This window comes from Sminthopsis crassicaudata, chromosome 2, assembly GCF_048593235.1.
Source record: "Sminthopsis crassicaudata isolate SCR6 chromosome 2, ASM4859323v1, whole genome shotgun sequence".
Taxonomy (NCBI): Eukaryota; Metazoa; Chordata; class Mammalia; order Dasyuromorphia; family Dasyuridae; genus Sminthopsis; species Sminthopsis crassicaudata.
Window position 1 is genome coordinate 102,249,970 of NC_133618.1, and position 19,901 is coordinate 102,269,870.

The 19,901-nt window shown below is 32.9% G+C and overlaps 1 protein-coding gene across 6 annotated transcripts in view; it reads right to left on the minus strand.

The window, feature by feature from the left end:
• Positions 1–19,901, minus strand: part of ASB3 (ankyrin repeat and SOCS box containing 3) — a 105,337-nt gene that overhangs the window by 67,153 nt on the left and 18,283 nt on the right. For 5 of the 6 annotated variants that reach the window (XM_074286915.1, XM_074286914.1, XM_074286918.1 and 2 more), the window contains one exon: positions 7,842–8,051. In XM_074286915.1, the coding sequence (XP_074143016.1) occupies positions 7,842–8,037 (196 nt within the window). In that variant the 5' untranslated portion in view covers positions 8,038–8,051. Of the gene's footprint in view, positions 1–7,825; positions 8,052–19,901 lie in introns of those variants that run through there. The other variant, XM_074286919.1, reaches the window with a different exon arrangement.

Sequence of the window (19,901 nt, forward strand, 5' to 3'; positions counted from 1 at the left end):
TAAAGAAAATCATTAGAAACTATTTTGTCCAGTTATATAGCAGTAAAACTCACAATATAAATGAAATGTCTGAATATTCATAAAAATATGAAGTATCGAGATCAACAACAGAAAGAAAAAAAAGAGAGAGAGAATTTAAATAACAATCTCAGAAGGAGGAAAAAATTGAACAAATAATAAATAAGATTCCAAAGGAAAAAATCCTGGGATGTGGTGAATTTATAATCAAACTGTATTAAATATTCAAATAATAATTATTTTTAATAATATATATACTGAAAAATAGGAAAAGAAGGGATTCTGCCAAATTTCTTCTATTACACAAATATGAGTTTCATATTAAGGCAAGGACAATAAAAACAGAATAAAAAAAATAGATTAATCTCTTTAACGAAAATAATGTAAAAATTTTTAAGTTACATATTAGCAAAGAATCTCCAGAAAGATATAAAAATCAAAATATGCTATAACTAGAATAGATTTACAGTAGGAATGTAGTATTGGTTCAGTTAGGAAAACTATAAATATAACAGACCATATTAATAACGAGAACAATCAGATGGTTTTATCAATAAATATGGGAAAACAGCTTTTGACAAACTACAATCTCAATTCTGTTTAGAAAACAAGAGAATCAGCAGACCATTCCTTGATATAGGAATGTATCTACATAGAGCAAGTGTTTTATGTCATGACAATAAACTAGATATTTACAAAAGATGAGGAATAAAACAAAGACTATCATAATCACCATCACTAATAGATATATTGTTTGCTAGCTACAGCAATGAGACAATAAAAAGAAAATGATTAAAAACACATAGGCAAAGAAGAAACAAAGTTATCATTTTGTAGATGATTGGATGATTTACTTAAAAGAACTCTAGGGGCAGCAAGGTGGCACAGTGAATAGAGCACCAGCCCTAAAGTCAGGAGGACCTGAATTCAAATTTGGCCTTAGACACTTAACATTTCCTAGCTGTGTGACCCTGGGCAAGCTACTTAACCCCAATTGTCTTGGGCGGGGAGAGGATGGGGAAGAACTCTACAATATCAACTAAATAAATATAATAACTTTAGCAAAGTTGAGGCTATAAATAAATTAATATAAACTATCAGCATTATTTGTATTACCAACAGACTCCAACAGGAAAAGACGGAAATTCCTTAAGACCCACACAAAAATTATATGAATATAACTATAAAATACTCCTTTATGATGACAAATACAGACCTAAATGTCTGGAGGAATATTGTTTGTAGCTAAAAAGAGGCGATATAATAAAAATGACAATGCTTGTTTTGTGACAGTCCTCTGACACAAAGGAGTCCACTCTGGGAACACAGGATAATATCTGAGAGAATTCTAAGAACTGAATAAACCACAAAGGCTTCATCTTGTGACTCTATTCTGGAGCTAGCTCAGTTCCCTTTCTATTCAATTATGGGAATTGTGAGAAAACTTTATTGCATTGTTTGAACTTATTTTTGCACGGATGGGAAACTGAACTACTTTTACCTATTGCTTAGAGACTCTTTAACTAAGGACATAGATTATGCTGACCAGAAACCCAATCAGATCCAAGTTGCATCTCAAACAACCTTAATGTCTAATCTGAAAACTGGCCCTGCACTGAAGTATCCATTATTGTTTTTCTGTCCCTGTTTACAAACCCTTAGGGGAGGAGAATGGGACATCCTTTTTTTTCTGACTTCAGGGAATTCTCCCCCTCCCAACTTCAAAGGTCCCTATTCTTCCTCTAAATAGAAATAAGATTACCTAATCCTGAAATCTGGTTTATATACTGCTTTCTTTTGATGCATAAAAATCTATGTCCCAAAATAGTCAATAATTATAGTAATCTAGTGCTTGACAAACCCCAAAACCCCAGCTTTTGGGATAAGAATTCACTATTTGATAAAAACTGCTGAGAAAATTGAAAACTATGACAGAAACTAGGCATTGACTCACACCTAACACTGTATACTAAGATTAGATCAAAATCAGTTTATGATTTAAACATAAAGAATGATATAAACAAATTAGAAAAACAAAGGATAGTTTACCTCTCAAATCTGTGGAGGAAGGAATTTGTGACCAAAGAAGAACTGGAGATCATTACTGATCACAAAATAGATAATTTTGATTTGTACAAACAAAACTAATATAGACAAGATTAGAAGGGAAGAAGCAATAAACTGAGAAGACAGTTTTACATTCAAAGGTTCTGATAAAAGCATCATTTGTAAAATATAGAGAGAATTGACTCAAATTTATAAGAATTCAAGCCATTCTCCAATTGGTAAATGGTCAAAGGATATGAGCAATTTTCAGATGAAGAAATTGAAACTATTTCTAATCATATGAAAAGGTGCTCTAAATCAGTACTGATCAGAGAAATGCAAATTGAGACAATTCTGAGATATCACTACACACCTCTCAGATTGGCTAAGATGACTGGAAAAGATAATGATGTATGTTGGAGGGGATGTGGGAAAACTGGGACACTGATACATTGTTGGTGGAACTGTGAATGGATCCAACCATTCTGGAGAACAATTTAGAACTATGCTCAAAGTTATCAAACTGTGTATACCCTTTGACCCAGCAATGTTTCCTCTGGGCTTATATCCCAAAAAGATCTTAAAAGAATGAAAGAGACCCATATGTGCAAAAATGTTTGTGTCCGCCCTTTTTGAAGTGGCTAGAAACTGAATGGATGCCCATCAACTGGAGAATGGCTAAATAAATTATAGTTTATGAATGTTATAGAATATTATTGTTCTGTAAGAAATGATCAGCAAGATGATTTCAAAAAGGCCTGGAGATATTTATATGAACTGATGCTAAGTGAAATGAGCAGAATCAGGAGATCATTATACATGGCAACAACAAGACTATACAAAGATCAATTCTGATGGACGCGGCTCTCTTCAACAATGAGATGATTCAAACCAGTTCCAAATGTTTAGTGATGAAGAAAGCCATATACACGCAGAAAGAGGCCTGTGGGAACTGAATGTGGAACACAACATAGCATTTTCACTCTTTTTTTTGTTTGCTTGCATTTTATTTTGTTTCTCTCTTTTTTTTTTCTTAAACTGGTTTGATGATTTTTCTCGTGCAGCATAATTGTGTAACATTTATTTAACACATATTTCTACCATGTTTAACATATATTGGACTATTTGCCACCTAGATGAGGGCATGGGAGAAGGGGGAGGAAATTGGAACACAAAGTTTTGCAGGGGTTAATGTTAAAGAATTATCCATGCATATGTTTCGAAAACTAAAAAGCTTTAATAAAGAAAAAAAAAAAATCTATGTTCCCCTATCCAAGGGCTAAGCTGAAGAAACCTGGCCTCTATTAGTTATGCAATTGGTAAGTACTGCTTAATAAATCAATATATTCAGAAGCTCAACACCTTTTTTTTCCCCATTATTTTGGATTTCACCAATCACACGCTAATGATCATTGCTTTCTACAACTGGATTAATAGCAGCATGTTCCCCCAGCACAGATGCATCTGTAAAAAAGTTAAGTTCTTGTCCAGGCACTCAGCTTATGTCTAAGAAGAAGCTCATGAACTACCTACAAAAGTCAATGAAAGCAATCCTTAATGCTAAAAATAAGATGCAAAACAATAAGAATAGTTTAATAGGGGCAGTTAGGTGGCACAGTGACTAGAGCACCAGCCCTGAATTCACGAGGACCCGAGTTCAAATGTGGTCTCAGACACTTGACACTTCCTAGCTATGTGATCCTGGGCAAGTCAGTTAACTCCAGCCTTAAAAAAAAGAATAGTTTAATGTTTATTGCAAGCCGGAGTAGCGAGGTGGTGCAGTGGATAGAGCACCACTTTAGTCAGGAGGACCAGAGTTCAAATCTGGCCTCAGACACTTAACACTTCTTAGCTGTATGACCCTGGGCAAGTCATTTAATTTCAATTGCCTCAGCAAAAATAAATAAAATAAAAATTTATTGCAAGTAATGAAAAGGAAAGAGTAGTGGGGGGAAAAAAAGGAGGGGCCCAATATACAACTCTGGCACACACATATACTAATATAAGATTATGATAAAAACAACTAAGTTAGGGAGCATTATTTTAGGGGTTTGCATGTCAGGGAGAAAAAAAGCTGGCAGACAAAGTATTATTTTGAGCACCTAGACATATTAACATTAGAAAAACATTATTGCCAGCATATTTGCCAAAACAACCAAGGAACATAAAGTAAGTAGTTATCAAAAGAAACCATAAAGTCTTTCCTCTTGTACACTTTTAAAATTGGAGAAGCTCTTAATATTCAGAAGAACCTAAGTTCAAAAGAACTTCCAAAAGTTTTCTTTCTTTAGCATCTGGATCTAGTTCTACATGTTCTACAGTATGAGCTCTTAACCCAGAGTCTGTGAACTTGTTTTGGTTTGTTGGTTTGTTTGTTTTTTTAATAATTATATTTCAATATAATTAATTTCCATTGTAGCATCTTTATTTTTTGCATTTAAAAACATTATTCAGAAAATGATGGGGGGAAACGAGATTAAACCAAAAAGTGGTTAATTGTGAGAGTTGAGGGAACTACACTGATTCCATTTTGCAACTTAAATTTGGACTTAACTCAGTTCTTTATCTATTCAATTATGGGTCTAGTTGAAATTTTGTCTTGTGGAAAATGTTTATTCAGTTGTGTGAATTGAGAAAAAACTTTATTATACTGTATGAACCCAGGTTCATGGCTTGAAAGCTGAACCCCCCTCCACCTGCTATTTAGAGACCCTTACCCTAAAGACCTACTAGGTTATAGAAAACAGAAACTCAGTCAGATCCAAAGACTGACACAAGAAGTTTCCTCATAATTGTACATCTCAAGCAAATACTATGTATCTTATCTGAAAACTGGCCCTGCATTGCTCTTAATATAGTTTACAAACGCTTGGAGGGAATAGGATACCCCCTTTTCTGAATTCAGCGAATTATATCTGTTTGTTCTCTCTCACTCAACTTGGAAAGTCCAAATCTTTCATTAGAAATCATATGATCTAATGTTGTGTTGTTCCTCTCTCTCTCTCCCCATTTTGAGATGCTATGAAGGGAAGGATCTCCTTCAATTCTATACTGACTGATGGTGAACTTCCATATCCTGATACACATCTTGTATCCTTCTTCTCCCATAAAAGATTCTTGGTTGAGATAAATAGATCTGATTTTTATTTAGATCCTTTGTTGCTTTCTATACAATGAGTATGAAATGAAAAGGTGGAGGCTTAAAAAACATGAAAGAGGATTCATTCTTCTAGTGCTTATATGACTTGGGAAGTAAGCTGAAAAAAAGTTCTAATATTAAACAATTTTTGTTGTTTTCTTTTAATCAGCCTTAAGTTATTTTGGTATCATTCATAATAAACATGTTTAAAAGTAAATCATAGTGAGAAATTTTATTGCAATGGTTCCTACTGGATTTTGCTTTAAATTAAGGATTCTGCAGGTATAAAAATGTTTGAGAACTACTGGTATAAATTATCACATTTTTAGTTACACTTATAACTGTTATCAATATTCAAATTATATGCACACTTTGCAGAAATATTCTGTATTTCATGTGTCCCCAGGAAATTTTAGCCTAGTGAAACAATAGCTTGAAGTGTCAAATATCAACTAATATAAGAAAAACATTTTAATTACTTTTCAGGGACTTAGTGAAAAGAAACTGGGAACTCTAGAAGGGTGAGAAGATAAAGGAAGAGCAATGTGGATGGTCTCTACAATTCATTCCAAATCTGCATCCTATGACTTTATGTCACCCTCCAGGCATCCCTGTCACTAGTCTGGTTTCATTCCTAAAAGGCATCACATCTTTTCTCTATTAGAAGTCAACCTGATATATGAATGTAATAGAATATTTTTGTTCAATAAGAAATGATACCAGCCTGATTTCAGAAAAGCCTAGAAATACTTACATGAACTGATGCTGAATAAAGTGAGCAGAATCAGGAGATCATTGTATACAGTAACAGCAAGACTGTGTGATGATCAATGATAACAAATTTGGCTCTTCTCAGCAATACACTGATACTGGACAATTTCAATAATCTTAGGATGGAAAGTACCATCTGCATCCAGAAATGGATACACACACACACCTCTTCACACACATATATGCATACACATACACACACCTTAACATATACATAGACACATACTTTCACACATATACACACATACATCTTCACACACATACATACATACAGCTTATACAAGCATACACACATATACACACACACACAACATACAAAACAGTTTACTGTAGAAATATATAAAACTCAAAAGGACAATAATCAGATATAGAGGACAGACAGAAGTTAGAGAAAGAATACTATCAGAAAAGAAATAGTCCCAAGAAAAATAAAATTCCTAATCCTGAAAGGGAATTAAAATGGAAAGTAAAAAAAAAAAAAAAAAAAAAAGAACTAATTCTAAGAGGGAGCCTTTGTTCTTCTTAGATAGGTAAACAAATTGTGATATAAGTATAATGAAAAAATTTACTACAAGAAATAAAAAAAACAAATTTCAGAGAATCCTTGCTAATGTAAACTAAAGTTTAAAAGCAATCTGTACTAGCAAAACAATACTATAAAGAAAAACATCTTTGAATGACTTAAGAAATCTCATGAATGAAATGACTGTCTCCAGGGTTTTTGTAATGAAACATGTTATCTCTTAACAGAAAAATAATGGACATAAGGTACATAGAAATATATTTCTGGACATTGTCACAAGTGCAGATTAGTTGTGCTTTACTCTCATTATTGTTTACAAGGTGTTTTTTTTTTCCCCTTTTTTCTCTCAGTTTTTAATTGACCAAAGGGAGCTAGAGAGAGAACTAGCAATAGGGATTTAAAAAAAAAAAAAAAAAGCCATTGAAAAAAATGCACAAAAGAGAATAAAAAGAAGTTCATCTAGAAACACCACCAACAAGCAGGTCAATTTTGAAAGTAATATTTAGAATTTACTGTATTTTTTTTTAAAGCATACACAGTAAAATAAAATTTAATTTCATATGAAATGCTTTCTATGTTCTACTGGGTAAGAAATGTTTTAGGTTTTGTTTTTTTTTTTTAAATAAATAATTCTTAGTGTCTGAGAAAAGAAGAATGTCTTCACTACCACAGTGTACTATCAGAAAATATTTCCCCTTCCATGGAAGCAAAAAGTTAAATTAATACATTTTAAATTCATAAAAGAGGAAGGTGAAACAAAGGTATTAAACAGAACCAGTAGGAATTGATAAAGTGATAAAATGCCTCATTGTTGGAACTTTCTCAACCAATCTTTCTATGACAATGGATATCTGTCTGATTATTTTATTAGGTTATGGATCAAACAAAAGAAAATGTAATTATAAAATCAAAATAATTGACAAATTACCCAAAATAAGGAAAACTGTGAAGTGATAAAGGTTATAGTATAAATCAAGTACAATCACAACTCCTGTGTCAAATAGGACACTGCCCTTTTTCTTTTGGAAAGGTGGAGAGTAAAACCAGTGACTATTTAAAACGTAAAATAAAGTACTTGACTCCCTTTTAGCATTTTGCTTGGTTAAAACAATAAAAATAAATTAGATGTATGTGTACATAAAGAATAATTCACTCCATAAATTTTTTTTTATATAATATTACTGCATGAAAATCAGAGATCTCACAAACCTTCAATTAAATCTTCAGTGACTTTTTTTTTGCATAGAAGAAAAAGAAAACACTCCTGATAAGAGGTGACGGTGAACTATAAAATAAGGCAAAACTTTAGTGAATCCAATTATCCATACCTCAATTTGACTTTACCTGAACGAATTAACAACCTCAAACATTCTACAGAATTATGATAAGCTGCTTCATGAATTGGCATCCATCCTCTGTTGTCAGCAACATCAACACTACACCCTTTCTTGAGCAGTTTTCTTAGAGTTTTTACATTTCCTTCCCTGGCAGCACGGCCAACAGCAGAACATGTATCTGAATAAGCCTCTGTAAAATCCATTCCTTCAGAGTGATCTAGAAGATAAAAAGGGAAAAAAAAAATTTATAAGTTATCTATAGTTTTACAAGTCTATTTCATTATGGGAAACAGAAAATATACTTAGAAATGAATACACAATGCACAATGGATCAGCCCAACATTTCACACATTATAAACAAAAGAAAAAGAGGAGTGGAAAATAACCTATATTTAGATTAGAGCTTTACAGGCAATTTTCAAAAACCAGTCCTTCAAGATAAAAAGTTTATTAAAATTTTATTATAACACTTACTTTAGTTTCTTTAAAAATCCTTTGTCTTAGTAAAAGATCCATCCTTTTTTCCTTCCCATCTCAAGAACACACACACACACACACACACACACACACACACACACACACACACACACACACACAAATAGAAAATAAAACTCATTACAAACATTATACATGTGTATACATGTTTGACTATACGTCAATCAAAGCAAATTTCCACATTGGTCATGTCTTTAAAAAATTGTTTTTCTAATTCTGAATTCTGAATCTTCTCTATCAGGAGATGGGTAGCATGTTTCAACATTAATTCTCTTATACAACAAACTCATTCACCCATTCCTCAATTTATGGTTACTCTCTCAGATTCCCATCCTTTGCCATCTCAAAAAGAGCTATAAATATTGCTATATATACTTGACATTTGTGTTGCTTAGAATTAATCTTTTCCTTAATCAATCTGCCCTCTAATTCTCTCTCCCTTTCTCTCATGTCATTGTTGAGTGAAACATATTTCTGTATCCAACTGTATATGAGTATTCTTCCTTCTTTTAACAAGTTAAGATGAAAGAAAGATTCAATTATCAGTCACTTATTCCTCTTCCTTATTGGTATAGATGTCTACTTGCACATCTTCATTATATGAGACAATTTTCCCTAACCTTTTTTTCATTCCTCCCTTACATTTCCCCCCCCTTCCCTCTTTTTTCATTCTTTTTCCTAAGATCAAAAATAAGAGCACTACTCCCAAACTGTATCTAATTGTACTTCCTCTATGAATCCTGATGGTGTATAAAGGTTCAGAGGGGACAGATGTATCATCTCCCTATATTTGAATGTAAGCAGTTTATGCTTGTTTAGTCCTTTTCTCATTGTTCATTTTTCTCTTCACTACTGTGATTTCAAAATTTCTTTTCAGCTCTGGGTTTTTTTCATCAGGAAAGTTTTATTCCTGTAGCATTATACTAATTTTTGCTGAATACATTATTCTCGGCTGTAAAACCATATAATTTGACTTCTGAAATATTGTATTCCACGTTCTCCTTTCATTTATAGAAACAGATGCTAAATCATACAAGATCTTCATTGTGGCTCTTCATTACTTTCTTTCTGGCTACTTGTATTATTTTTTCTTTGACCTGGAAGCTCTGGATTATGTCTATAAAGTTCCTAACAGTTTTTATTTGGGGTTTCTTTCAGGACATAACTAAGAGATTCTTTCTCTTTAGATTTTTTGCCCTCTAAAGGAGGTCTGAGCAATTTTGAAATTTTTGAGATACGTCTAGGTTTTTAGCTTTCTTCCTTTTTTTTTTTTTTTGATCATAGCATTCAAATCGTCCAAAGATGCCTTAATTTTTTCTCCTTTATCTGTTTATCCAGATCAGTTATTTTTGCTATGAAACATATTACACTTTATTTTTTTCAGCCTTTTGATTTTAATATTTCTTATTATTTCATGGAGTCATTGACTTCTATTTAGTCCATCTATATTTTCAAGGAGTTGTTGCTTGAACAAGGTTTTGTATGTGTGGTGCCAAGCAATTAACTGCATATGCAATTCTTTCTTCTGTAGGTCTCATTTCTTTTCCAAATTTTTCAAGCACCCTCATTATAATTATAAAATTGCTTTTTAATTATTTTTTCAATTCTTGCATTATTTTTTGCAGGAATTCTAATTGAGTTTGTACCTGAGCTTTGTTTCTCTTTGAGACATTGCTTGAAGATAATTTTTGAGTCATTTTCCTCAGTGTTTTAATAACTTACTATGATAGGCTTCTCCTTTTTTGTTAGCCTATTCTTTCACTTTACTTCTTCACTTCAGATTTGATTCTTAGAAGGGAAGGACTGGGATGGTCTTCTTGCTGCTTTCTTGAGGTATTGAGTATTGTGTTATTCCCGGATCTCAGGGACAGGCAAGCTTACAATGCTCCCAAAATGCTTAGATTCAGACCAAAGTCTACTTTCTTCATTGATCCAAACCCCCTGACCTTCCCAGTTCTAAAATCTGCAAGTTCTCATTCTGGGTTTGGGTCTGAGCAAAAGTAAACTCCTTTGTTGATTTTGTGTGGTATAAGTGTAGGCTCCCTTTTAGTCAAGGATTTCTGCCTTGGTTATTCTTCTGCTGGCTAGGTAGATAATAGAAAGGAGGCTGTTGAATTCTAAATTTCCTCCTTTTCTTACACAGCTTTCTTACTCAAAAATAACTACCCTATAACTTACTCAAGAATAACTAATTACCCTATATGAGTTCCTTTTTCAAACCATCATGAATCTGGGATCCAGAACTGGAAAGTTCACATTCGTCCCCCCCATTGAAGTGCTTTGGTATGGATTTAGTAAAGTTCCAATTTGAGTTTTAGACCTTCTCTTGTCCAGATGCACAGCCTCTCCCTGGGCTTTCGTTTAACCTATCCCCAGTATTCTCAAATTTCCTTTATGTCTGTCTATGCTGAGCTGAGCTGAACAAAGGCTTCACTATGATGTTTTTCACACTGCCTCCTCGAGAGTCAGTCTCAATGCATTTTCTAAAAGTTTGGAGGAATTTTTGAAGAGGTGGCTCACTGTACTGCTTCCCACCATTCTATTATAATATCTCCATCTCTCAAGACCCTTATTTTAAAATAATAGCTTGAGTAACTATAGTAATTTATTTTTTGATAAATCCAAAGAATCTAGTTTCTGGGTTAAGAACTCATATTTGACAAAAATTTCTGAGAATACTGAGAAAAAGTATGTTAGAAATTAGCCATAGACCAACAACTCATATCCCATACTAAGATAAAGTGGAAAGGGGTACATGAATTAAGCACAAAGGGTTACATTATAAGCAAATTAGGAAAGCAAGGGAGAATGTACCCATCAGATATTTGGAGAAAGAAAGAATTCGTTACAAAACAAAAAATAGAAAACATTATCAGATACAAAATGGATAATTTTGATTACATTAAATCTTTAAAAGTTTGTTTAAACAAAACCAATGCAGCCAAAATTAGAAGGGAAGCAGAAAGCTGAGAAACCATTTTAATAGCCAATGTTTTCTGATAAAGACCACATTTCTAAAATAAGAGAGAACTGAGTCAAATTTCTAAGAAAATAAGTCATTCCGAAGTTAATAAGTGGTCAAAGGATATGAACAATTTTCAGTTAAAAGAAATTAAAGCCATCTATAGTCATATGAAAAAAAAATGCTTTAAAGCACTATTTATTAGAGAAATGCAAATTAAAACAACTCTGAGGTACTACTTGAGACCTATCAGATTGGCTAAGATGACAGGAAAAGATAATAAGTGTTGGAAGGGATATGGGAAAACATTGTTGGTGGAATTGTGAACTGATCCAACTATTCTAGAGAGCAATTTGAAAATATACCCAAAGAGCTATAAATCTGACATACCCTTTGATCCAGCAATGCAAAGGGATGATAAAAGAAGGGAAAGAAGTCACATGTGCAGATGTTTGTAGTAGCTTTTTTTATGGTAACAAAGAACTGGAAAATGAGTGGATACCATAAATTGGGAAATGACTAAGTTATGGTATGTAGAAGTAATGGAATAGTATCATTCTGTTTTTAAAAATAATGAACAGGCTAATTTTTGGAAAGCCTGGAAAAATTTACATGAACAGATGCTGAGTGAAGAAAACAGAACTAAGAGAACATTCATTGTACACAGTGACAAGATTATGGGATGATCAACTGTGATGGACTTGGCTCTTCTTAGCAATTTAGTGATCCAAGGCAATTCCAATAAACTTTGGATGGAAAATGCCATCCACATTCAGAGAAAGAATTATGGAGACTGAATGTGTATCAAAACATACTATTTTCATCTTTTTTTTCTGTAGATTTTCATTTTTGTTGATTTTTCTCTCCCAATATGACTCATATGGAAATATGTATATAAAAAAAAGAATGTACATGCATAAGTTTAAAATAAATTAATTAAAATACTGTACTTTGGCAGATATATAATTTAATTGCTGTGTGTACCCACATACTCCTTATAAAGCCTTTCCATTCAATAAATATTTATAATGACACTGAGTACTCAAAAGGAGGGGAAAAAAAATCAAATAGTTGTTTCTCTCATGGAGAAAACAAAAACCAGATAAACAATATATGTCCATACATACATACTACACACACATACATACATAAAGAATAACTATTTCACATGATTCTGTGACCTCATCAATATGCAATGATGGGAGATGCCAATCTATCCATTCCTTTCCTTCCTGCACATTTGTCCATGTTCTCTTAAGTTCTTGCTAAATAATACAGTCAATTCAGGAGAACCTTTCTTGATTTCTCCTGACATCAAAAGTAGAACATGTGGGCTGCCCACCACAACTTATTCCTTGTCATTAACACAGGATCAGGCCATCTTCTTTTTCAATTAGTCAATAAATATTTCTTAAGTACCTACTATGTGCCAAGTACTCAGCTAAGTGCTAGGGATACAAGACATGTAAGATATAGTTCTGACTCTTAAGGAGCTCACAGTCTAATGGGGGAAATAAAATACCAAACTATGTTCAAACAAGCTATCTGCAGGATAAATTGAAAATAATAAACAGAGGAAATGCACTAGAATTTTCCATTATACATTTCCCTTTATTACTACTTTTTCAAATTCTTCATTGGTTATATGTTGCAGCATGCTTATAGCTACTATATACTTCTCCATTAATCTCTGTGTGGTACTCAATTTCAATTCTTTGGAAATTACTATTTTCGATATCATATCTAAATGATGCTATTAGAAAAATGTTAATAATGTGGTCCTTTGTTTTTCTAGAAAAAAAAATTAACTCATCATAAGACCTCTGCAATTTCCTAAAGATAATTAAGATTGCTCTCTTTATAATTGTAGACCCAACTCACTATTCATTTGTATTGTCTTTTTCATAAGAGTTTATGTATGTGTGTGTGTGTGTGTATGTATGTGTGTATACACACTAATAGACAAGCTCTAAAATATGGTTGTCCATCCAATTGCTTTTTAAAATCTAGACAACAAACATTCTTCAAGAAGTCTTCCCTTTGTGGAAGGTCAGGCTAAACTCTTTTGAATGGTTACAGATTTCTTCCAGGAGGCTCTGAAATGGTATAATATAATCAGAACCATGACAGTTAACCAAACCAAAGTCAAGTCTTGAACAACTACCACTGCAAGCAATTCTTAAGAAAAATGAAGGTATACTATTCCTTGATCATGTTTGGACCACACTATTATAATAAAGACACTTAAGTTACTACAGACTTAGTGTCACACAAAACAAATGACAAAGGAATTATTTTATAGATAAAATACGACAAAAGTGATAGCAAATAACACTTGTAGGACCAGAGGTCCTAAAAAATCAAAGGAGAATATGAAAAAGGGGGAAAGGAGGAAGAAAAATATTACTTCTAGACTTCAAACTCTATTTCAAAATAATAATCATCAAGACGATTCAATATTAGTTTAAAAAAATTTTTTAATGATCAACAGAATCAATATTCAAGTAAGAATCAGAAACAATTGAATTCAAAAGTCTTGATTTGATTAAATCCCAAAACAAACAATTCCTGCTCAGAACTGCTCACAAAACTGAAATGCATTCTATCAAAAAAACTTAGTTTGGGTCAATATTTTATAACCAATAAATTCTAAATGTATATATGGCCTAAATATTAAAAAGAAGATCAGACGAATTTAGAAAAAAATGTTGAGCTACTAGACAATTTGAGAAAGAGACAATAGGATGCATATGTTAGGCAAGTCAAATCACTACTACCACCACTCAAGAGACCCTATTGGGGATAGCCCCGGGGCCTGAACCCAAGACCCTGGCAATGCTCTTAGTCTGGGCCCCACAGTCATCAATGATGAACAAAATTCCTGTGGAGAAAGGAAGTCACTGAAGGTATCATCCATGTTGTACAGGAGGGGCCAGCTACCTCTATCAATTGTCACTGTCTCCTAAGGGATAGGCAGATAAATTTAGGTAAAGCTACAAGATGCCCTAAAGGAAAAAACAGAAGGTTCTATGCACCAGGCAAGTCAAATCACCACCACCATCTCCCACACCACACTATGTCAAAAGATCCCTGGGAATAAAAGCACACTATCTCCTCCCCAACTACTTACCTAGTTTTTAAATCAAACCCTACAGCCATCCCGGAGGGAAGCAATCCCTGTGGGAAAAGAATCAATCTTCCACATTTCTTACATCACTAACTGCTGACTAATGGCCAAAGACAAGAGGCCTACAAATAAATGAGAGCTTCCACTAGACCTTCAGACACATTTCCAGCGTGCTCTCCCTCTTCCCCCCCCCCCCACCATATCCATAACTAGGAAGTAAACCCTATATAATATAATCTGGCAACTGCTGCTTCAAGAATCTTAATCCTAGTTATTTTAGACTCAGAAAATAAAAGTTCTCACCAAATCACTGGTTATGCATTGGTTCAAAATCAAAAAACAATATTATTTTATAAGTGGAAATTACACTAAAGATACATTACCATCACTGTGTTGCTATACTCAAAAGACCAGAGCACCTTACCATGTAACTTTTCTCATTTACTATCCCTGATCTGGATTATAAAGTATTTTAAGTGGTTTTTCTGCCTCAAGCACCTCCCTTCTCCAATCTATCACCAAATAGTTACCAAAATGATTTCCTAAAGTGCAGATAGAACCATATGAACTCCCTCCCAACACAAATTCCTGTGGCTCTCTTTAACTCAAGTATCAAATATCAATTCAAGGGATTTACACATATTAATTGCTTAATAAGTGTTTTTTTCATTCATTCATTCATTCATTCATGGTTAACAGAAGAATCCTTAACTAAATAAGGATCAGAAGCAAGCATGCTATACAGGTAATTGCAATTACATAAAAGTAAAAAGTTTCTGCTAAAAGTCAACTCAAATAGAATAAAAAGGGAAAGTGATGAAGGGGAAATATCTTCAAAAAATTATCTTTGCAGGTCTGGGCTGTAAGAGAAATGTAAAATTGACAAAATATACAAGTTTAAGGGACATTCACCAATAGACACATAGTCAAAGGAGAGGAACAATTAATCAGAAGAAATGAAAAGTATCAACAAATATGAAAAAATTATTTAAATCTCTAAAAAGAGAAAAATAAAAATTAATGTCATGGACTTTATCTCACAATCAACATTTTGGAAAATATGAAAAATAATAGAAAATGATAAATGTTAAAAGGTATGAAGAAAGAGCAGAAACATTATTAGGGCACTGGCCCAATCATTCTAATAATTTAGAACTATACCAATAATGTCTTTGAACTTGTACATTCTCTTTCACCTGGCAATATCACATTACTATAAATAAGTTCAAAGATTGATGAGGAGTAAATCGGAGGCTCTAAGATGAGATGGATCAGCTCTTCTCCTACTGGGTTTGATTTACCTCTCTCTCTCCAAAGTAACCAAGGTCGGGTTCGGTAGGGAATGAATTCTCTACTCAATGCTGTATCAAAACAGTCTTTATTGATAGTAAAGGGATAGACAGACATTTGGCCTCCAGGAAGGCCAAACTGCCTGGCAAGGGGATGCCAGTTGATGGGCACAAGACTGGTATAAACCGAGTGCGAGGATTCCATTTCTTAGACCTTCCTTTTATACATAACTAGGGTCATAAAAACAAAGTTTGCACAAAGATGTTATCCAAGAGGTTCCGGAGATATTTGTAAATAAGACAGGAATTTCTCTTAATCATTTGTATCTCAAATTATCTCCTTTAACCTCTCCTCAGACAAGAATTCCTGTTAATTATTTTTATCTTAAACTATCTCTTTTTTGACCTTATCAAGATGACCAAAGACAGAGGAAAAGATCCCAGAAATCCTAAGTATTTATATCACTATTTTTTGTAGTAACAAAAAACACAAAGCAAAAGAGCACCCACCAATTGGTTAACTGTTGTATATAAATATAATGGAATGTCTCTGAAACCCATCTTTTCAAAGATGAAAAATTTAGTTAAACTTGAGAAGATTTACATGAACTGATATTATCAAGATTAGCAGAATCAGAACTTACTCAATGTGAAGAAAATATGAAGAAAAACAATAATCAAAGACATCAGAACTCTGATCAATGGCCAGTCATGACTTTTGAAGTTTCTATAATTAGTTTCAAGTAACACACAGATGATCATACACAGCCAATGTGCTGATCTGTTTTGCTCCTGTTACAAAAAAGGACGCTACTCTGAGCAGAGTGAAGAGACAAATATTGGGAAATAACAGCAATATTTTTTTTTGAAAGAGCATCAATTTTCAAAAAAGGAAAAAAAGCCAATAACTATTGAATATATGAAATATTATCATAACTTCTCTTACAAGATGCCTCTAAACATACAATATTTCTTATATAAGAATATTTTTCAAAAACACCAATGAGGGCTAGTAAAATCACCAGATGTCCTTACATATCTTGTATCTATCAAAAATATAGGTAGGAATGGGATAAATTCTTTTAATTTAGACAATAAATTAATTAGTTTCAATTTGCATTCTACTTTTAAGAAAGTTGATTTTTTTTCTTTTTCTGAAATTTGCAAAATCAGTTATTCCACAAAATTATGAAATACAAAAATATTTGGTTCTTCCCAATAGCAAATAATGATAAAATTGAAATATCTTCTGTAATATGTGATACCATATAAAAGAGGAAAGAAAAGTAAAATGCTAAAAATAAAAGTTTTATACTGTAAGGTGATAGGCTGCAATTTTTCCTCTTGCTAACAAAACTCAATTTCTAATAGTTTTTTCTCTACCCTAAAATATTCTAGCTCTGCATAGGTGATTTTAAATGGGAAAATAATTAACAAAGAAGATCTTTACCACTCACAGATTTCATTTTTACCAATGCTTTGCAATTATATTTGGCGATTTGTAAAACCTTGTGAACCAATTTAAATTTGTTTATTCAGTAATTCTAGAAGATTTGGTTGTATTATAAAAGTTTTTTATAGATATCTTCCCCAATAGAATGTAAGCTTCTTGAGGGAAACAACTGCTCCTTCTTTATCTTTGTAGCCACAGCATCTAGAATTGTACTTGAAACATAATAGGTATGATAAATATTTTTTCACTGATTTATTTGATATCTGATAAACCAGAGAATAAGTAACATTAACATATAGTGTTTGGGGGAGGGGGGAAGAAGAGTCAATATGACAGAGTAGAGGAAGTACTATAGTCAACCTCTCCCAATATTCCCTCCCAAACAATTTTAAAATATTTCAAATCTAATTCTGGAATAACAGAGTCAACAAAAGATCAGAGTGAAATGTTCTTTCAGCCCAAGAGAACTTAGAAGGTCAAAAGGAAAGGTCTATGACATGAAATATGGAATAAGGAGTGGGAACCTAAATGGATGCAATACTAGTGATGGAGTTTGATGGTAGTGAAGCAACAGCTTCAGAAATTCTCAGGTTAGAAATGGTAAAAAGAAACTTTCAGAAAGACTACACTGAGCACAGGACATGACACTTTATGGCAACTATGTTGCCTACCCCCATTTGCTATCCCAAAAGAGCAAGAACCCTGAATAGTACTGCTTGCTTCCAATGCCATGGGACAGGTGCACTGAGGAACAATATCAATTGTAATTCCAAAGGAACAAAGACCCTTCCTTGATAAGGAGAAAAGAGTACAGACCAGAAGAGTAGAAACAATGACCACACTACCTTAAAAGCACTAAAAACTTCCAAATCTTTAGAACAGGTTTGAAAACAGAAGTATAAAAAAGCTTAAAGCTTGGAACAATGTTCTCCAATCCCATCCCACCCCAGGAAGTGAGCCCAACTTTAACATAAAGTTCAAAGTCAAGAAATAGGCTGGAAAAAAATGAGCAAAGAACCTAAACACAAAAATCTACTATAGTGACCAAAAAAATAATAATAATAATAATTCACAAACTTAAAAGAAGACAATCATGTCAACATAGCTACAAGCAAAGCCTAAAAAAAAAAAAAAAAAAAAAAAAGTGAGTCAGAGACAAGTCCAACAAGAATTTCTGACAAAAGCTTTAAAAAATGGTTTTCAAAATCACATAAGAATAGCAGAGAAAAAACTGGAGAAAGACATGAAAGTGACACAAAAAAATTATGAAATGACAATGGTTTGGTAAAAGAAACACAAAAAATGCTGAAAAAATAATCTTAAAAACAAAATTGGCCAAATGGGAGAAGACAGGTACAAAACTCACTAATAAAAATAAATCCTTAAAAAAAAAAAAAAAGAATTAACCAAATGGGCTGGGAGGAAAATAACTCTTTAAAATAAGAAAAAAAAATCCTTAAAAATTAGAAGTGGAAGCTAATGACTCCACAAGACATCAAGAAACAATAAAACAGTCAACAGAATTAAAATAGAAACAAAGTATATCATCAGAAAAACAACTGACCTAGAAAGCAGATTAAAGAATTATTGAACTAACTGAAAGTCACAATCAAAGGCACTGGATATCTTATTTCAAGATACTAAAACCACAGGGAAAAATAGAAACTAAAAGAATCTACCAATCACCATCTTAAAGAGATCCCAAAATGAAAATTTCCTAGAATACCACAGTCAAATTCCAGAGCTCCCAGGTAAAGAAAATAATTCAAGCAGTCAGAAAGAAACCATTCAAACACCATAGAGCCATAGCCAAAATCACACAAAATATAGCAGAAAAGAAATGGAGGGCTTGAAATATGATATTCTGGAAGGTAGAGGAGCTAGGAGTACAATCAAGAATCACCTACCCAGTAAAACTGAGTATAATCTAACAGAAGCAGAAATTGTTATTTAATGAAATAAATAACTTTTAAACATTTCTGATAAAAAAAAAAAAAGACCAGAGATAAATAGGAACCTTACATTCAAACACAATTTAAGATTCTAGAGAAGTATAAAAAAATAAACATGAAAGGGAAATAAGGGACTCAATAAAATTAAACTCTTTATTTTCCTATAGGGGAAGATGATACATGTAACTCCTGAGTACTTTTTATTAGTACTTGAGTCTACATAGCCGAAAGCTTGGTGTAACTCAATTATGTTGGCATAATTTTAAAAAATAAATAAATAATTTTTGGTGAGAAAGAGAAATGCACTGGGAGAAGAGGAAAGGGAAAGGAAGGATAGGAAAAATTATCCAACATGAGAGGTAGACAGGAAGAGTTCTACAGTGGAGGGGAAAATGATGGGGGGGAGGGGAGGTCTGGATGTGCACTTGAATTTCATTCCAATCAGAACTGGTTCAAAAAGGACACAGACAGGGAAAGAGAGAGACTGAGACAGAGACAGAGAAAGAGAGGGAGATTGTACACAGAAATCTATCATACTCAACAGGAATTTAGTATTAAGTACACAAATAAATATGATTTTTTTAAAAAGGAGATCTAGTTAAGAATCAAAGTAATCAAAGAAAAATAAAAATTAAGAAACATGAAGGAAGATGGTCTAGCAATTCCAGATCTCAAACTGTATTACAAAGTGGTATCCACCAAAACTAGGTACTGGCTAAGAAATAGAATAGTGAATCACTAGAATAGATTAGGTACATAATACAACAGTACTAAATGACCACAGTAATC